The sequence below is a fragment of the Diabrotica undecimpunctata genome, chromosome 5, assembly GCF_040954645.1.
Source record: "Diabrotica undecimpunctata isolate CICGRU chromosome 5, icDiaUnde3, whole genome shotgun sequence".
NCBI classification, from domain to species: domain Eukaryota; kingdom Metazoa; phylum Arthropoda; class Insecta; order Coleoptera; family Chrysomelidae; genus Diabrotica; species Diabrotica undecimpunctata.
In genome coordinates this window covers 53,913,525-53,933,512 of record NC_092807.1, presented here as the reverse complement: position 1 = coordinate 53,933,512, position 19,988 = coordinate 53,913,525, and the positions used below count along the sequence as shown (strand labels likewise).

The window sequence follows — 19,988 nt, the reverse complement described above, 5'->3', positions numbered from 1 at the left end:
AAAACTATACAGAACCTACTCTCCCACTAAACTCACTATTTAAAAATTCAAATCTTGGCATGACTCGCCCTCTTAGACAAGAAAAGAGAGAGGACAGGTAACACTCATTTAATAAACCTTCGAAAAGTGAAGCCAGTTTAGATGTGACCGCCATGTTTTGATGCCTACACGTTGCCCATTACTATCTCTCACAGGGTTACAAGGTCTATTGATCATTCAGTAGATCTACTGATTTCAACTTCGAGTTACTGATTTACTGAAACACTATATCAATCTACTAAAAAATTTGTAATGATAAAATCATGTTCATAAAGTGATTAATATATTAGTGTTCAATTATAAATAAAAAAATTAACCAATAAACTTGTAGTGCTGAGCCACTTTAAAATTAATATAATATAATATCTTATTTCACCTCTATTAAAATTTTATATACAAGATATTAACCCATTAATGCCCAAAATTAAATTTTTATAAAAATTATCAAAATTGAATCAAAACTTCAGAATGAAATAAAAAGAGGTTGTTTTTAATAGAAATGTGCAAAATTTACGTTTTTTTTCTTTGTAACTGTCTTTTTTTTTTGACGTATGATATATCATACGCTGGGCAATGAAGGACACAATATTTCATAAGATATGTTTTATTTTAAAATATTTACAACGTGTGATATTTGACAAAACATTTCTCGGGATGAAGTCCTACATTACATTTAATGCATCGATATTGGGTACACTTGCCACATTTGCCGCACCCTCGTTGTTTTTCAATTTTGTCCACCAAATGACCCACATTATCCAAACGAATTTCATCAGCAACTTGTTTTGAAGATTTTGGACGTACTCCACGTGGTGTTGGAATATCTGGAGCTGTCAGCAGGGCCTCCAAAATTCGTCTGTAAAATTCTTAAAAAGAAATTGCCTCAATGTTGCGGTGAAGAAGCCACATGTTGACTATTGCTCTATTCAAGTAAAATCTAAATATCGCCTAATACAATTTTTTGGATCGAATTCGAATCCTATAGAAACCTCTTAGCTTATCGAATAAGTCTACACCAACCATTCCCTTGTTATACATTTGCACAACGTTTGGTTGAGGGACCGCTATAATTTTTCTGTCTTTTCTGGATCATCTGTTACAGTTTCCTATAGTAAAATATTTCTGGAGTTGAAATATTAGTTGCCATAGTAACTTTAGTATTGTCATTCTAGTGAACAAGAGTGAGCTGATGTTCTTCGCTATATAGAGCGTGGGAAGTTCCACGAATTTCTTTTTTTACTTCTTTGAGTGGGGCTTTTTCAATTCTGTCTTTTCTAATTGTGCCGATACAGTGTATCTTTTCATCTCTCAACCTTGTCAGTAAAGGTAAAGATGTAAAAAAATTATCAATATAGATAACAGATTCTTGTGGTAAAAACCCTATACACAGCTTTTTGGTTACGGAACTTCCTAATGAGTTGCTCTGTAATTTATCTCCACTTCCAGTATAGGGAAGAAATTTTGCAAGGTAACCTTTACTGGTCGCAACACACCAGAATTTATATCCGTAACGGATGGGTTTTCCTCGGATAAACTGCTTCATTGAATGATGCCCATAATACGGCTCCATCGCTTCGTCCACTGAGAAACTTCCGTTACTGGCTGGAGGTAATGATGAAAACGTTTATTTAGTTAGATGGTCAATTAGGGGTTGAACTTTGAATGCTTTATTGCTTTGTTGGTACAACGTATTATCGTTAAAGTGTAAAAATCTATGAATTTGTTCAAATCTGTTTCGACTCATAGTATTACTTACTAGATGTGAATGAGAGTCCCCTCGACATTCCCAATACATTCTTCTAGAAGGCAGTGGATGGTATCTAGAGAGAATAAGGATGCCGAAGTATTTATATAAATCATCAACGGACAAAGAGAAAGGGCAGGATTTTTGTGAAGCATACTTTACCGTTTCTTTGCAAAGATAGTCCATAAATTTTTTATCAAAGAATAATTTAAACACATCGATTGGCTTCAAATTTTGTTGTCTCCATTCATTTAGTATATGGGGTTCTATATTATTTTTGAAAACATCATTTATGGCTCCTTTCTCTAGTTCTTTTTCTTCCCACTTATGATCGATTCTTTTCATAGATTTTTTTCTGTTTTCAGAAGTTTGTGAAATTTCTGCAACCTCCCTTTTTCTTTTCTTACCTGATTCGTGAGTTTTAGCCACAGTTGTATTTGACATCACTGTTTTCTTAATTGATGTATTTTTTCTAGAAACAGCTGTAATATCCATGCTTTGAGACAGTGTACCTCGGCCAATACTTTGAAAAGTGTAATTGAACTGGTTTTCCTCATCACTTCCGGCATCACCTCTGTCAGAATCATTTCCATCATTTGGATAATACAACGTGAGTTGAACTTCATCACACTGGTCAATTTCCTTAGCCAAAGTATCGTCATCTTCTAAACTCTCATATATTTTCAACAATTCCTCTGCATCTTTGGGATTATTAGGATCATATTTTTTCGTTATTTTTTTCTAAAACAGAAACAATATTGATTAGTTACCACAAGTGCCTAGCGTATTATATATCATACGCAAGAATAAAAGATCTTTAAAATACTCACCAGTATAAATTTCAATACTATTTATATCACTATTCGATATTTAGAAGCCTTTTTAGTTGAACAGTACAAAAGATTTTTCAAAATAAGCCAAGAAAGTCATACAAACTCTACTAAAATGAAAACGGTGTACTATAATATAACCTTAGAAATCTTGGCTCAAAACTAATTACTCTTCACCGCCAAGCGGTTATAAATTTCTCATTTTATGATTAACAGTTACCTTCTATCATCTACTCTGTAACCTATATTGGGAAAACAGCTAATTTATACTTTTTTTTCTGACTAGTAGATGGCGAAATATGTAGCAGTGTCTCGCGTATTACATAAAATACGGTGGGCATTAATGGATTAAGACAAAGGGTGAGTTCCTTAGTCAAATTTAAACGGACAAAAAACATTAATCCAGCACACTACAACTGTCTCCCGAAGTATCTTATATAGTACGTCCACTCTATCTTTTCCCGTGCGCCATGATTCACTTTCACACAAGTTAAATCAAAATATTAAATGAAACGTACTTCGATGTGTAGATAATTATCACTGACACCTACTACTGTCAATATAATAATTACGAAATGGTTATTATCCCGGTGGATGTATTTTATAAAAGTTAAATTTAGTAAATATATTATTTATTATAATTTTTGTATATTTGGATTAGTATTCGTCGGTAATAGGATTAATAAAAATATGATAAAAAGAAGATTAAAAATTAATCTGCTAAAATAATTAATTTTGTATCAATTTTATTTTATTGTCACATAGCAGCAATGTCGAACGCGGTTAAGATTTGGATGGGTGACGGCTATGGAACCACGTAGCTATGGAACAGCTCGTGTTGTTGCCTTACTTTTTTATTTTTTTATTTTTGGTATTATTTTAAGGACTTTTTTGGAAAATAGTAAGTATTAAAATTACTTTATTATTTAAATAAAAAAAAAACTGTTTAAAACATTTATTTCGTTGAAATCATATAATAGAAGTATAAATTCTTACATGTGTACTAAGTACACACACTCTTTTTTTTATTACTGTTTATTCTTTTTCGCTATTGATAAGATTGATGTACTCAACATTAAATAGCTTGAACCTTATACCGAACTTATATTACTAGTATAAATATAATTATAGAACGGGAATAAATAAATTTAAAAAAAGACACAACAACAAAGTTAATATTGTTAAGAAGATTTAATATTACCTATTGTTGAGAAATACAAAACTATCGAGTGAATTACATAAAAAACAATTCATATTTTTAATATATCACAACTTTAGTGAAACAGTGACACAAGTCCAAATTTTTCACAAATTGAGTTATCAAAACTACAATCCTACTAATACTCGTCTTTTTCTGGTGACCCAAAAGTCAGAATTGCAACTCTTTCTTTTGTCACTCATGTGACTTTGATCTATTTATGAATTCAATTGAAGGAAAAATATCTGTTCAGTGGTTATCGTATGCCACTTAATATTGTACTGGAAGACATTGGTTTTAAATGGCTAAAATATGATTCAAGGCGAGAACTGATGGTACAATCTCATATTGCTGTGAAGAGAGCAGACTCTAAGAGCAGACTTTAAGATTATATAAAAAATGTAAACATGAAGAACTGTTTTTATAGATGAAACTTGGTCTATAGATCTATATGTCGCTTATGGCAAGATGAGAATAAAATATGTGTAAAATTTATTAAAACTGATGGAAAACCGTAATATATTTATATTCACCATAATATACAACCGTAATCATATTGAAAACATGAAGGTGTTGAAATAATTTTTTTTGTAGGTATATTATTCTTCATGCTGGTAATGAAAATGGCTTCATTAAGGGTGCACAGGCTATATTTCCTCTAAATCGGCTATAATGGACTACCATGAAGAAATGAATCAAGCAAATTTTTTATCGTGGTTTACAAACCAACTATTAAAAAATTTGTCTGAACCATCCCCAATTATTATAATAGATAACACTCCATACCATAGCATATTCTTAGAGAAAGTAACAAATATGCCTTCAAACAAGACTAAAATAAAAGATCGGGTAACTATATAACAATAAACTGAATAAAATCTGATAGCTCAGATTCACGGTCTGAATCTGAGCTATCACCAGGATTTATTATAATTGTTTGAATGTCAACATTCACCATACTCTCGGATATACCGGTTTTTGATAATTTCATTAGGTCTGACACATTGCTCCCAAATATCTGCATTACATAATTCCAGTGCCTTATTCCACATATTTAATATTCACATTCATATAAATAATAACTATAACTACAAACAGCTGTTAATAAAATTTTCAGGGAAAACCAGTTAAATGTCATAAATATCGACTAATACCTTAAAACATTGCTATTACCTAGTAAAAGCCTTATATCTCCATCACAAAACTGGAAAATATTATACTTATATTTGTGTTAAATATGTTATTTGAAGAGTAATTGATTTATTTAGATTTACAGGTAAAACCAGGTAAGTAATATCATTTCCAACTTAAATTTAGGATTAGTCAGATAGGTGTCTCAACTTTTTCAAACTAATGATAGAATATCATTTCAGATATATGTATTTTTAACTAGAATACCTAATATCAAAAACAAGCTGACTGCTTAATCACAATAAAAAACTAAAGTTTAAAAACGTTTTTTCTCGATTTCGGTATTCCGACATTTACCTGGTTTTCGCAGTATACCGACGATATATTGTCTTATGTTGCCTTATATGTAATTATTATGATTTTCATACCAATTCTGTTTAAACAAATATTTCTAATTTGTTTCGTCTCATCCTCTGTGAAGGCGTAGGTTCCCTAAAACAATAAAGCATAATTTTTAATCCAGCTTACAGATGCGGTATGGTGTAGACGTGCATGTTGCATTATGTCTATGTGTGTTTATTGAGTGGACATGTAGGACTATGTTTGCGGGTGTTGGTTCCTTTTTATATCTCATTTGTGTAATGCATTTAATTAACTAATAAGATGATCTACAGATAATCACATAACTGTATTCTTAGTGTCATGTTTTCAATTTATTCGTTCGTATCTATTTATTTATAACTTATTTACTAATATTATATTCGGACCGACAAAAAGTGCGAACTGCAAATTTTGTCAGGCTGATAACGAGACAGCGGAACACGTTCTGTGCAACTGCCCGGATTATGTAGGGTAAGGTTTATTATATTTGAGCATTATTTACTCGAGAACTACGATTTCGTAGAGGTGTCACCTAAAACTATAATAGACTTTTTTTAAAAGGTTTTGTTCTGTAGTACATATACCAGCTATTGAAATTAAAAAACACCGGAATAACTTACATTGTATCTGCGAACATCTGAATACAAAAAACTTTTCCCAGACGCACCGAAACCTTCCATACCGATTCTGGCCAACAGATAGATCTTTGGAAGTATACAAAGGTTACAAATAAGCAGATACACACATCACAAGTGTCTATCACTATAGATAGACACGAAGCAATGGCCAGCAAACACGTCACATGCATTCAAAACATACAAGCACAAATAACAAAATCACTCAGTCTTACACAAACAAAAACATATTACATTACACACACCAACCCACATTACACCTACACATACTACACCAACACACATCACTCCAAAACAGACACAACACACTAACAAATACTTCATCACCCTAATCGCAAAAAAATTTCCAGTCCGAGAAAATTTGTCCGCATCCTTAATAACCAAGTTTACCCAGTGGGCATAGTTGGTAAATATCAAGCTGGATTCACTCCAGAAAAATCAAAAATTGACCAGATTAATTCAATAAGACAGATTCTCGAGAAAACATTAGAATTCAATATTGAAACCCATCACCTATTCGTCGACTTCAAGGCCGCATACGACAGTGTCAAGAGAACAGTGCTATACCAATCAATGCATGAGTTTGGTATACCAGAGAAACTTATCTGACTAACGAGAATGACAATGTCTAACTTAGAAGCCACTGTTAGAATACAGGGAGAGAATTCTAGATCCTATGAGATAAAGGCTGGACTCAGACAAGGGGATGCTCTGGCTTGCCTCCTATTTAATATTGCCTTAGAAAAGGCAGTCCGAGATACACGAATTAGGGACGGCGGTACTATTTACAATATATCGATACAAGTCTTAGCATATGCTGATGACATTGACATAATAGGGCGTAGCAAGCGAGATGTTGAGCAATATCTCCTAGAATTGGAAACAGCTGCGAAACAGGTCGGTCTAGTCATTAACGAAGACAAAACCAAGAACATGTTGGTTACAAAGGATCCGATAGCAAATGAGGAACGAGAAACAGTCTTTGGAAGTCATAGCTTTGGATGTGTTTACAACTTCACATACCTTGGGTCGCTATTGACTGCTACCAATAAAACAAGCGAAGACATCAAAAGACGAATAAATCTTACAAATAGGGCGTACTATGGACTCCAAAAGCATTTCCACTCAAGAAACATTCAAAGAAGAACTAAAATTATTATATACAAAACATTGCTGAGGCCGGTTCTTACATATGGAGCAGAAACATGGACTCTAACGCAGAAAGATAAAAGACTTTTGGGAATATTTGAGCGTAAAATACTCCGCAAAATATTTGGAGCTATAAACGACCAAGGGCAGTGGCGCAGAAGATATAATTTTAAATTGTATCAGCTCTTTGATGAGCCAGATACCATAACGTTTATTAAAACACAGCGACTTAGATGGGCCGGACACATAATACGAATGCCAGAAATTACGATTGCTAAAAAGCTAACTACAGGAACACCTTTAGGAAGAAGAAGCAAAGGCCGACCGCGAATTAGGTGGTTAGATTGAATTGAAACCGACTTACGGATATTAAAAATCAGAAGATGGCAACATGTTGCCAGAAACCGAACAGAATGGCGACGAATCTTAGAGCAGGCCAAGATCCACAGAGGATTGTCGAGCCAAAGATGATGATGATCCTTAATAACCACAACCTTCTCGGAGACATTCCTTTCAACCTAGAAATTAAATCATCCGAAAACCAAGCCATCCTCTACACAACAGGTCCTATTCCCAACATAAGGGAATGGGAAGAGGATCTGCAACCCATCACAGATTACAGTCACATAACCGTGTCCAAGCGCAAACTCACAGAATACACAGACATAAACAACACAACACCAAAAATACGCACCGTATACATGGGCTATTTCGAAAAATTATAAATAAATCAGTTTTGTAGTAGACACACTTGAGAAACAGTTGAAAAGTAGACGTTGGAATATAGAGTGTGCACTGTGCACGTGGATAGAGATGTTTATTTTGTATTGTGTATTATTATTTAATACGCGCTAAACAAGAAGTTGTAACAAACCAACCTCTGATGCTGCGTCTCTGGAGGAGCCGTAATATGATTTTTAAACCCCAACATGTGGCCATTTAAGTAAGATGAATCAGTGACCTGAGTGATCTAACCGTTTTGTATAGATTTTGGTTTACACAGATGTGAATAGAATACAAAAAGACAGTATTCGAATTATATTAATTTAGTGAGTTAACGTTGAGCTTTTGTAAAAGAAACACTATTATATAGCTTTTTCAAATCATCGGAATTTTTATTGTACAAGAAACCCTAAAAATCCTTACATTAATTATTATTAGTATAACATCGTATTATATGTTCGGCTATTCCACATATTAATATGTTATAAAGTTTATTTTTAATAATTTTATAATAATTACTGTTATTATAATAATTAACTTGCGTATTCATCATCATCACGCAACCCCTTCTGTTCACTGCTCAACATAGGTCTCCCCTGAGAATCGATCTTTCCATGCGCTTTTGTGCCACTCGCATTTTTAGTGTTGTTGTTTTTGTGAGAGTGAGAGTTTCTGCTCCCCATGTCATAATAGCTAATTGATAGCTATATATATCTTCTCGAATAGCTTTTACTATATTTTCGTTTAGCGTATTTACATTATTTATGCATTCATTTTGTTGTGGGATTTCAATTGATATTGTCTTGGTATTTATTTAAATTAGTTGGGTCGTTCCATATCGGGTTGGATTTCTTCCTATTCATTTTGTATCTTTCTGTTATTAAGTCTAATGTTAGTTTGACTCTTACCATTCTATGATCGCTGCCTGTGGTAAAGCTTTAAGGATTGTGACATCATTGAATATATGTTTTTTTGTCACCGATTATTAATTACACAAGCGAAAAATAATTATTTTTTCTAAAGAGCTATTATTTATATGTAAGTATTATTTTTAAATAATAGATTTAATAAAAAATTGGTAAATTATGTAGAGAAAAAAGTTGTATGATGCTCATGCACTATAAGAATTTTTTAATCATTAAAATGCCCAATTAAATAAAACTACAATAATACGTGATTAAATTTATTGAAAATATTTTTTTTATTTAATTTGTTTTTCAAAAAAGTTTTTAAATACAAAAACGAAATTACTTCTTTAATATTATAAATTGCATTCGTCAGATAACACTAATGTGTCGAAGTTCTTTTTATTTTCATTTTTGGTAAAAATTTTTAACCACTGTTTATAATTCAATAATTTTTCATTTAATTATTATAACAATTTTTAATTTTAAACGTTATAAATCGATCTTATAAATATATTTTTCATGCCGTTATTCACTATGGATGTTGCTGAATGTGGGAGCCCTGGCTCATTTAACGACGGTAGAGAGGAAATCTGACTAATTTGCAAGAAAGAACTCACTGCGACATCACGCATCGTTGGTGAAGCAGCAGCTTCAAGATTTATTGCTTCTAGTAAACGAAGAAATGATTTTAAGTATAAAATTGTGACATAACTATTAAGATTATAAACTTAAAACTTTTAAAATTTATAAAAGTTGTTATGCCAATTATAATAATATACAACGGATTAAAAAATCTCGTTATTTATAAAATAAAAATATAATAACCGTACGAGATAGTTTAAAAAAAGTTTTAAAATATATTTTTTTTATCTTTCAAAAAATGTCAGCTAAACGAATACCGAAATAGCATTAATTCATATTCGATTCTAGCAAAGTTATTAAAGAAAATATCAACAAATAGGCCATTATTTTAACTTAATTTTGGTTAGTCATTTTTTTTTACTTTAAACACAAAACCACATCAACCGCGCAGGGTTATTAGTGGATATAACAAATACATGAAATATTACATTAAATAAAATTGAATAACTTGATGTCTTTTAAATAGCTTAACACTGTCGAAATTTTTTTGGTGAGAACTGTCTTGAGATCATCATCTGTGAATCCGTGGGATCTTCTTTTTTCCTTGAATTGTGGACAATCAAGCAGGATGTTTTTCACAGTCAGTGGGTTAGAGCATGAAGATAGCTACTCCGCCACTGGCCTGTTGTGCTACTCTGTGTTTTGAAAAACATTGATAATTTCGAAGATTTATATTAACTTGTTTAAAATGAGTTTCTTGAAGACATAAGGTCTTTGGGCATAATTCATTTATTAATAGTTTTAACTGTTCCAAATGGGTATAAAACCCATTAAGATTCCACTGTAAAATAAAGGAATTGAACATGTTAGAATTCTGCCTGAGATAATTGTTCATTTGTTTCTTCTGTGGAAGAGATATTATTGGGCTTTAGTTTCTTTTTAAATCTAGTTATATTATTTTTTAATTTTGAATTGTGGGTATAAACGTGAACAAAATTAAGGATCTCAATTAGCTCGGTAGTTTCATTCCAGTAATCTTTTGAAAATAATTCAGGGTGTTTGGCATATATTGTATTTTCTAGAAAGTTACATATTTCATTATAATTTAGGATAAACGGTGGTGATCTGTTTTCTATTTTGTCTTTAATTGACTCTAGTGAAAGTAAAAGTTCTTCGCGGGAATTTCTGGTTGACTTTTTTGACTTTTTTTTTGGTTTGCTTACTACTGGAGAAGTAAATATCTGTGAATCGGTCTGTGGGGTATTTTCGTTAGTGTCTGAGAAGATGAGATGAACCTTTTTAGTTGATTAGGGACGTTTGTATTAATTGGATTTGGTGTTATTTCTACTGGACTAGGATTTCTGATGTTGTTTGAGGTTGATGATGTTGGAGTTTTTAAGGAAGATGTTTCACTTCTATTACTTATGGATCCTGTCAGGTTATTGTCAGTTTCCATAATTTGTTCTGTTTGGTTATTAAAGAATTTTATTGTAATTAATGTGTTTTGAAAAGTTTCTGGGTATGCACTAGCAGTGGATGAATTAGCTTTGTCAGAACTTTGTAGTTCTGTTTGGTTATTAGATGTATTTACTGTAGGTAATATGTTTCGAGAAGTTTCTGAGTATACATTAGAAGTAGTGGGGTTTGCTTGGTTAGAGCATTCAGCTTCCTGATGACCAATAATCTTGCATTTTGTACAGTTAAATCCTTCTATAGAAAGGTATAAACGATAATTGGTATTATCATAAGAGATAATGAAAGAATCAGGAATAGATATATTGTCTAAATGTGTAATAAATATTTGCCTTCTAAAACTCGACATGATACCTACTCTTAGAAAGAAAAGTTATTTTTGAGACTAAGTTTATACCCATCTGATGTAGTTCTTGTTCAATTAACGAGTTTGGAACAGTAGGACAAACATTTGATATGACTAGTCTTTGAGCTGGAGAGATAAGTCTTCTTATTTCTACTTGAGTTTCTTTTATATTAACATATTTGTGGGAATGTAGTAGTGAATCGACTGCATTTTTAGATGATAGATATAGACATATTCTATTTTTGGCAATTCTGGAAGCGAAGGATACGTTACGTGGACCAACTAGTGAACCAACGGCGATGATATAGTCATGAACTTTAGTTCCTTTAATACTGGAAAGAATTATAGCTTGTTCTTTTGTTGCATCTTTAAATGTGTAGACAACACTGGAATATGAGACGTGAGATGAAGTGTGAGTAGTCTTCATAGTTTTATTCGAAGTCATGGTTGATTAATTATAAGTCCGGCCCTATCACCGGTTCGAAAACCGGTGTGGATTTTGACCCAAAATTGGATTTGTTTCTATTTCTTCGGAACGTTATAGGTTATATTAATATTAATATAAATACTATAAAGTGATTTTTGGTACTCACGTAACATTTACTCAGTTGACTTGAAGGTAGCACTATAAAGATTTTCTCCAATAAGTTTACTACCTTTTTACTGCCGAAGTACTACTTACATATCTTGAAAACATAAATAAAAACGAACAAAATTAGATTTTATAAGGTGTCCTAAAGTGACGAAAACAACCGCCTTTTTATTATCAGTTGTAATATTCCCAGGACATTGATAACAGACGAGATCATTTCATAACAATCGAAAGCTCGTTCGTTGGTAACAGCACTAAGCTGAAGGCTGAGTGCTGTTACCAAGCAACGAGCTTGAGAAATTTGTCATGAAATTATGAGGCATTCATCAATGTCCGAGGGATATTTGGTGGATAATTTTTCGAAAAAAAAAATCATAACTCAACGTAACGAAACATTTATTTATTGAAAGTACAGTTAATAAAATTTACGTTAACATTAGATTCGTTGCTGTTCTGTACTATAGAAGATCTATTATCACGCATAATATTTATAATCTTGTTGTGCTGTTCCTGATAGAGATTCAAGTATGGTTTTATAGAATTCTGATTGCCATGACCAGTAATTTTTAGCAATTATTGTTCTTCTACACCGCTTTTTGCTAACTCGCTAACAGCAGTTGATTTATTCGAGTGATTTGTTATCTTTTTCTCCTTTACATTCAAGCCAATTGCTTCATCAGAAGATTTAGTCCATCCATTCATTGTATTTCTTCCAACAAGTACATTATCGTACCATTTGTCAGTTTCATTTTTCCAGTGTCGATTTGGTTTTAAGAACAGTCGGGGTGAGGTAATATTGTCGCCTCGTTTTGATATCAGTTTATGAAAAAGACGTACAGGGTATCTTTGTCTTTCACTATTGATAACCAACCATTTACTACTTGCACAGCTTTTAGAACCACCTTGGCACGTTTTACTGAATACCGGATTGTATTCAATGCGATTTGTTGGAGTGTCATCGTTATTTTTCTCGATTTGAAAAAAATCCACCAGACAAGCAACTGCCTCTCCTCCTCGCCACGCTAATTATACAGCAGCAATATGGTAAAATTTACGCATAAGACCTTCAGGGGTATCTTCATCCCAAAGCAATATTATTTTGTTAATTTCAGACCCATTTAACGAAACTGAACTGGCCTTACGTTTACATGGATCTGCTTGTAGTTTCTTCCTGATTGCATCGCGGGCAGCTCGGGCTGGTTTAAACACTGTATTGTTAAACGGGTCAATCATTATAGTACTTTTCTTGCAATAGTTTGCACGAAACGTTTCACATTGTCTTTACCGTTGCCTCTTTGAATTCGTCCCCGTTTTTCTTTCTCATATTGACGGCCCAATCTTTTAGTATCAACGCCAATTCTTCTAAGCTTCTATGTTCATTCAACTTATATTCTCGTCCTCAGCAAAATTCCATGAATATTCCCTAAATATATTTGTGACTGTAGGTTGTATTTCTGGGATTTTTTTCTTTGATTAGCGCATTTATACTTTGAACATTCTCATTGCCGAAACGTGACATTTTGAAATTTATTTGGATGAAGTTGTCAAACTCGATCGTGTTGTCATAGGGATTGAAAATTGCACTGAATGCAATTATCAGTCTAATGTTGACATGATTGGGTGAAATTGTTCCACATGACACAAAATGACGAAATTTGAATGGTTGTTAGAACAGTCGAAAAATTATCAAATAAACAACTTTCGACTAAACACTTGGAATAACTTTTAAATAAATAATTTTTTAACAAAAAATATTTCGTGAAATTAAAAAGTCAACTCGCAGAAACAAATTGGAAAGTGGGGGTCGAGCAAAGCCATTCGTGCAGTAAACGTTATGCAGTGATGTGCTGAATATTTTTACACTGTTGCATTGTTTCTTTTACTCGCGGTATTTAAATTTAATTTTGTAATTTTACGTTTTGTATTTGTGTATTCTGTTTTAATTGTTTTAGTTTAACTTATTTTATGCAAAAGTTCTTTTCAAAGCTCTGTGTTAAAATTAAAAACTGTAAAGGTAAGAAAATAATTGTGATATAAAAAATAGTTTATATCTAAATTAGTGTTATTTAATATTATATCATGGAGTTTAAAGAAAATTATCCGCATGAGCACAATACCTCATCATCGTATAAAAGATCTAATTAAATTTTACGTAACTGCCTACTCCAGTCTTCAGAGATTTGACCTCTAAAAATCTTACGAAGTCTTACTTTATCAAGCTAAATTTTACTGAGAATGTCAATTTTGGGACCCAGTCTTCCTCCACAAAGTGTTGTAGTAATAGATAATGCACCTTATCATAATAAACAAATTAATCTATCCTAATTGAATATCACAATTAAGATCATAATTAGGAATTAATAAAAAAATGGTTAGAGGCCAGAAATATCCCAAGAAACAATAGTATGCTAAAGGCGGAACTGTACGATTCAGTAAAAATGCATAAACCAACATATGTTCGTTATGCAATAGATAAGATCGCAATAAAACATGGACATAAAATTTTAAAATAACCTTCATATCACTCAGATGTTAATCCATGTGAGCTGGTCTGGGCCAGCTTTAAATCATATGTAGCTTTAAAAAATATAACAATTAGTATCAATAATATAAAAGAGTTATGCGAACAATTTTATTCTTCGCCGCTTTCCCTATTACTAAGTGGCAAAGGGGATGCAACCATGCAAAAAAAATGCGAGCAAGAATTTTTGGTTCAACAAGCAACAATAGGAAATATTATGGATTATTAATTTAAGATACGGTGATTCGGAATGGGATTTTTTTAATGATGAAGCGCTGCTCAACAGTTTTCAATCTATTATTTTATTAAAACAGGACCTACCAAATATAATGTATAGTATTCATACAGTGAATTTATTAAAAAACAAGTTTGAATGATTTTTATTTAATTTTTTTGTGACTTTAAAGGTTAATCAAATAATTAAAGTTATACCTTTGCAAGAACATATTGTTATTAGAAGAATAAGGTTTCATCCACACATCTTATTGAAAATAATTTATGTTATCTAAACACTATTTTTGGCAAATAAATATGTACTGCGGCCTGCGATATCCGTAAAGATTGTATGACTATAAAATTCATACTTTGTCACGAAAAAGCTGACAAAACTTGATAGCTTTTCGTTCACATTACTTACCGATAACCACGTTGCTCAAGTCAGGGAGTTTCAATGGGATGGGTAAGGAAATAGATGGTAAAAAAGTGTAGATCAAAATAGATAAATAAGCGATAACAATTAATTAGATAACAAAATACAAAAGTTTGAAAAAGAGAAATACTAAATACAGCTAAACTGTAAAATAAAATGGGCGCCAATAAGTTTTAACCTGAAATTTATGAACGAACTCTAGAATAAATAATCCCAACAAACATTTGTCTCAATAAAAAAGGCACGTCAGTACACGAATTAGAAAATTATCGACAAAAACTATAAAAATTGACATATTTAACCATAAACTGCAAGAAAAGGTTATATATTTAATAAAATACTTTAGAAAAATTATTATATTATCTTCTATTCCAACAAATTCAATTAATTTATACCGTATCAACCCAAAAATAACATAATACGTCACAAAAAAATGTTTAATAAACATGAATTTAAAATAAAAATAAACAATAAACATAGTTTATTTTATACTTAAAAATGTCTATTAATAAAAACATATTAATAATAAAACAAATTGACACATACTGTCATTAAAAATCTTATACTTTAAAAAATTGCAGTCATTTATATACTATAATTAGTAGACAATATGGAAATACTTTAATCAAAATTTTATTATCTTTTAAAAAAAAATTAAAATCAAATGAATCTTTGACTACAATCTGAACGAAAATCATTAGCCATTGTTTCGTTTTACCTAAATTAACGTTACAAAATAACATTTATTTGTTGAACTGTGATGATAGGAGCGTAGGCCTAGAGATAAACAGACGGTCTTTAAGATGTGAAAATACGGTATTTTTACCTCTTTGGCAAAAATATTACTAATGGTGGTTGGCCTCAATGTGACAAAATAAGCTTGTGAATGAATATTAGCGGCAACAAGTGAATTGCCAGAGGGACTCACAAAATAGTGAGTTCCTCTAGATGTTAACAACAACAAACATGTATGCCTGAATGCATATTGACATTTACATATTAACTGGCAACTGACAACTAAAATGGGACTTTGGATTTTTATAAATTAGGCATAAGCTAATTAATTATTGGAAAGGGGATGTGTACTTTAGTTCGAAATATAAAAAAATGGTACGCTTGAGAACGTTTTTAACTAAAAACCAATAAAACTTAAAGAGGTATTATATATAACTAATACTTGAATAGAGTGGTTTAAAAGAAAACGTTTTCGTTTATGGAATAATATAGCCCAAAACATAATTTATTACAAAAAAGTTCTTTTAAGAACAAGGGTATATTAAACACTTATACGCATTCGACGCGATAAAAATAAATATTCTCTCTAGACAAAGTATTAAAAATACAGGCCAGTAATAGAAAAATTTAGCATGCCACGACTTGTCATAATATTTTACATTTTTGTTAATAGTTAAAAATTAAACAATTTGGTAATATTTAGTATCTAAGTGGGAATTTTTAAGTTTTTTGGTCAATTGACAAAAATAATATTTAAAACATATAAACAGTTTTTGCAATCTTAATGCTTAACTTATCGTTGCAATACGATATATTTGGTATCGGCTGTCTGTGTGCGATTCTTTTGTCTGCTTGTTTTTGAATGTGTTACTGTTATTTTTAAAATAATTTAAAATATTAAAATGATAATAAAAATAGTATTAATATTGCCTTATTTAAATATTTATTTTGAAACGTTAAACACTTAGCAGTGAAACAATGAAGTTTTCCAAGTAAGATCTTTTAAAATTAAAGTCTCTTAATCGTATTGGAATGACATCATAATTGTCTATTATTTGGTAAATATTATATGTTAATCAAAATCATTATTTTTGTTTTCATTCTATGCTAAGCTTTTTATTAAGAATAGTTTTTTTCAATGTAAGATAAACTTTTTCTTTATTTTAATAAAATTTTTTGGGACAAACTGTAAATACATACTAAAAATACTCAATATTACCGTAATCATCCACATATTGACAACATTGTAAAATTTATTATTTAATTTAATAATTTAATACCATTTAATATCTACCGAGTACAATGTTTTGTAATGTTCGGATAAATTCCATTCTTTTCTGACCGAATACTTTCTCTCTCTGCACGCTGCAGCTTTTTCATGAGATTTCTGTTCTATACCTTAATGTTGTAAGAATATTTATGTGTATACTTTTGTTATTATTTTTGCTTTTTTTTTGTTTATTGCTCCTACAAGTTTTTGCAGTTTTTCGCAAATGTTTAAATAAATTATTTACCACGTGTAATTTAGAAGGTCTCTAATCAATTGTTTTTTCATAACCGTTCAAAAATAAACAAAATGAAAACTTCTAAATAGAAAAGAAGCAATGAAAAAATGAAAAATAGTAATTTTTGGTGGTTTTTGCTATAAAATTAATGTTTAAACAATGATGTTGTTATTTTAAACTAATACTTCTACATAAATCCATATTTTCATACCAAAACTTCAATTTTTTCAAGGATTCGTTCTGAAACAAATTACTTTACAGTTAATTTTTTGTTTGCTGGACTAAAATACTTATAAGTGGGCTATACACATACACATACCAAATCAGTAAAAGGGCTTAGCATATTGTCAAATAAATTTCACCCAAAATTAGGTATTATGCAAGGATTTATATTGTTTCCAAAACTATTTATTATATAATGAGAGAACTTTTTTGCGAATATTTAAAAAAAGGTAGTTAGTCTCATACGACTAGTGAAAAATGAAAATAAAATATTTGGTCTGTAATTAGTAAAAATTTAAATTGGAAAGTCAAATATGTTGAATAATAGACAGGCACTACAACAATTATTCATACATAATCAAGAACGACCGGTTTGATGCTGTAAACTCCTAGTTGTATCTGGTATTAGTAAATTAATACAAACTTAATCACTGCACGTGCAGACAAAACATAGATGTCAAATATTGCTGTAGACAAAACTACCAAATATTCAGAGATATTAAAATTTCTTACAGTAAGGTAAATTTTTAACACTAAGACAATTGTAAAAAGGAAAACCTATGCTACTGAAATACACGACTAAAATAAATGGACAGAGGCAGACATCTATGGAAATTGACCCTACATTATGTCGCGATGACCACTACATACCTTCCAGAGAGTTAAGACTGAAGAGACAATATGATATTACAAATAGGTATGTATGTTTGAAGTAGGCAACACAATGATCTTCTTTTTCTTCTTTTAGTACCTATTGGTTTCGAATATTGGCTATGACTCTGGCTGTAATTATTGACAACACAATGATAAGATACATTAAATATAAGAATACTTACAGCTATAGAAAGGACAAGAAATAAAATTGTTATTCTCATTGTCACTAAATTATTTTACTAATGTTAAATTATTTTAACCCATATTTATAAAAGGTTGAGGTTATCGCCTTACTATTCAATTTTTGATAAATTTGGAATCATATTTAGAATTTTATTGTTTATTTATTGTTATCCAATATACTAAATTACAATTTATGGTGTAATGGTTGCAAAGGTCATCGACAGAACAGTAAAACTAAAGGCAATTTTAATTATTATCTTACATATATAATTCAAAGTTAGATTGCTTATTATAAAGGAAATACACTAAATAGTGGTAAGTGTGTTTTATCTTGTAATAAGACAAATATGCTCAAAAGACGATATATCCTAATCTGCAAGTTATAAACCAGGAATAATAAAATATCAACAACAAAAAGTAAAGATTTATAATTAGACAAAATTATTTCATTTTCGCAACTATAATTTTGAAGTAAACAGTTTATAGTAAGATCATAAGAACTATTAAAATAATTCTGAGAAGTTTTTGATATCGTCAAATCAAAAACCTACTTCGAGTATCTTAACCGTTCATAAAAGGCAACTTTACGATGTACGAGTATACTACAGGAAAAAACAGCGTCAACAAAAATTTATTGTCAATTCCAATGAGAATTTTGTTTAACCCATAAACAACTTTAACGACGTGGGGTTCTTTTGGGACCTCAGAACCATATTTTGTAACTTTTAGTTAAATAATAGCCAATTGTATCCCTGAAATTTTGTATAGCTCAGTTTTGAAGACTTTTACACAACTTTTAATACCTTCCATCAAGTTTCAATAATTACCATCCACGAAAACTGCATTTTGATTAGTGGTGTCCCTGGAGGACCACACGTAGTATTTTCCGTTACATATTTGAATATTATGTATTGTTTTTTAATTTCTAATTATCCGATGGTTTTATTATTAGCTGGCAGTGCCGGCAGCTTGGCGAGGCACTCAGTCTGAAGTAATCAGAGTTAGTCGACAGTTTTTTGTTTATTTATGTGTTTGTTATTTTGTACTTGTTATTTAAAAGACAAAATTGTACCAACAGTGCTACACAAAACGTGTTATACGATAACTTATTTATTTTACGCCTTTCTTGTTTTGTCAATTTATATCTCAACATCTACATTAATATGTTCTTTATTTTCTGATGAACTGTTCTCTTCTAGCACAAAATCGGGATCTCGATCGCCATCAAGAGTTTTAATTTCTATATCGCTTTGATTGTCATTTTCAATGTTACTCAAATTATTTATTATTTGCTCAAGCTCAGCTTGGGTTAAGGGTTTTTCGGTAACATTTGAACATTTTCGTAGTGTGAACGTATAACACGTTTTTTGTAGCACTGTTAGTACATCTATTCTTTTAAATAACGAGTACAAAACAACATAATTATATATATATATAATAATAAAAGCATCTAATAAATAGGCCAAGGTCACTCAAAAATAAGTCTCGTATGTACTAGACCTTTCGATAAGTATATAATAGTACTTTAAAGCCTTAATTGGCGCCAAAAATTAAAAAACAATACATAATATCCAAATACGTAACATAAAATACTACGGGGGGTCCTCCAGGGACACCACTGATCAAAATGCAGTTTTCGTGGATGGTAATTATTGAAACTTGGTGGAAGGTTCTAATATATCAAGTGTAGAGAATCACGATGATTCTTATTATGGCAATGAGAATAATACCCAGGAAGACGACGATTAATCCCAGAATAATGTAAGTATTTGATTATATACGTATTAT

General features: G+C 30.9%; 1 protein-coding gene across 1 annotated transcript in view; it reads right to left on the bottom strand.

The window, feature by feature from the left end:
• Window positions 1-18,329, bottom strand: part of LOC140440635 (uncharacterized) — a 47,456-nt gene extending 29,127 nt beyond the window's left edge. The window contains exons 1-2 of the mRNA XM_072531005.1: window positions 18,200-18,329; window positions 5,371-5,434 (exon numbers count right to left, since the gene is read on the bottom strand). Of these exons, the coding sequence (XP_072387106.1) occupies window positions 5,371-5,434; window positions 18,200-18,238 (103 nt within the window). The 5' untranslated portion in view covers window positions 18,239-18,329. The remainder of the gene's footprint in view (window positions 1-5,370; window positions 5,435-18,199) is intronic.
• Between the last annotated feature and the right edge of the window lie 1,659 nt (window positions 18,330-19,988).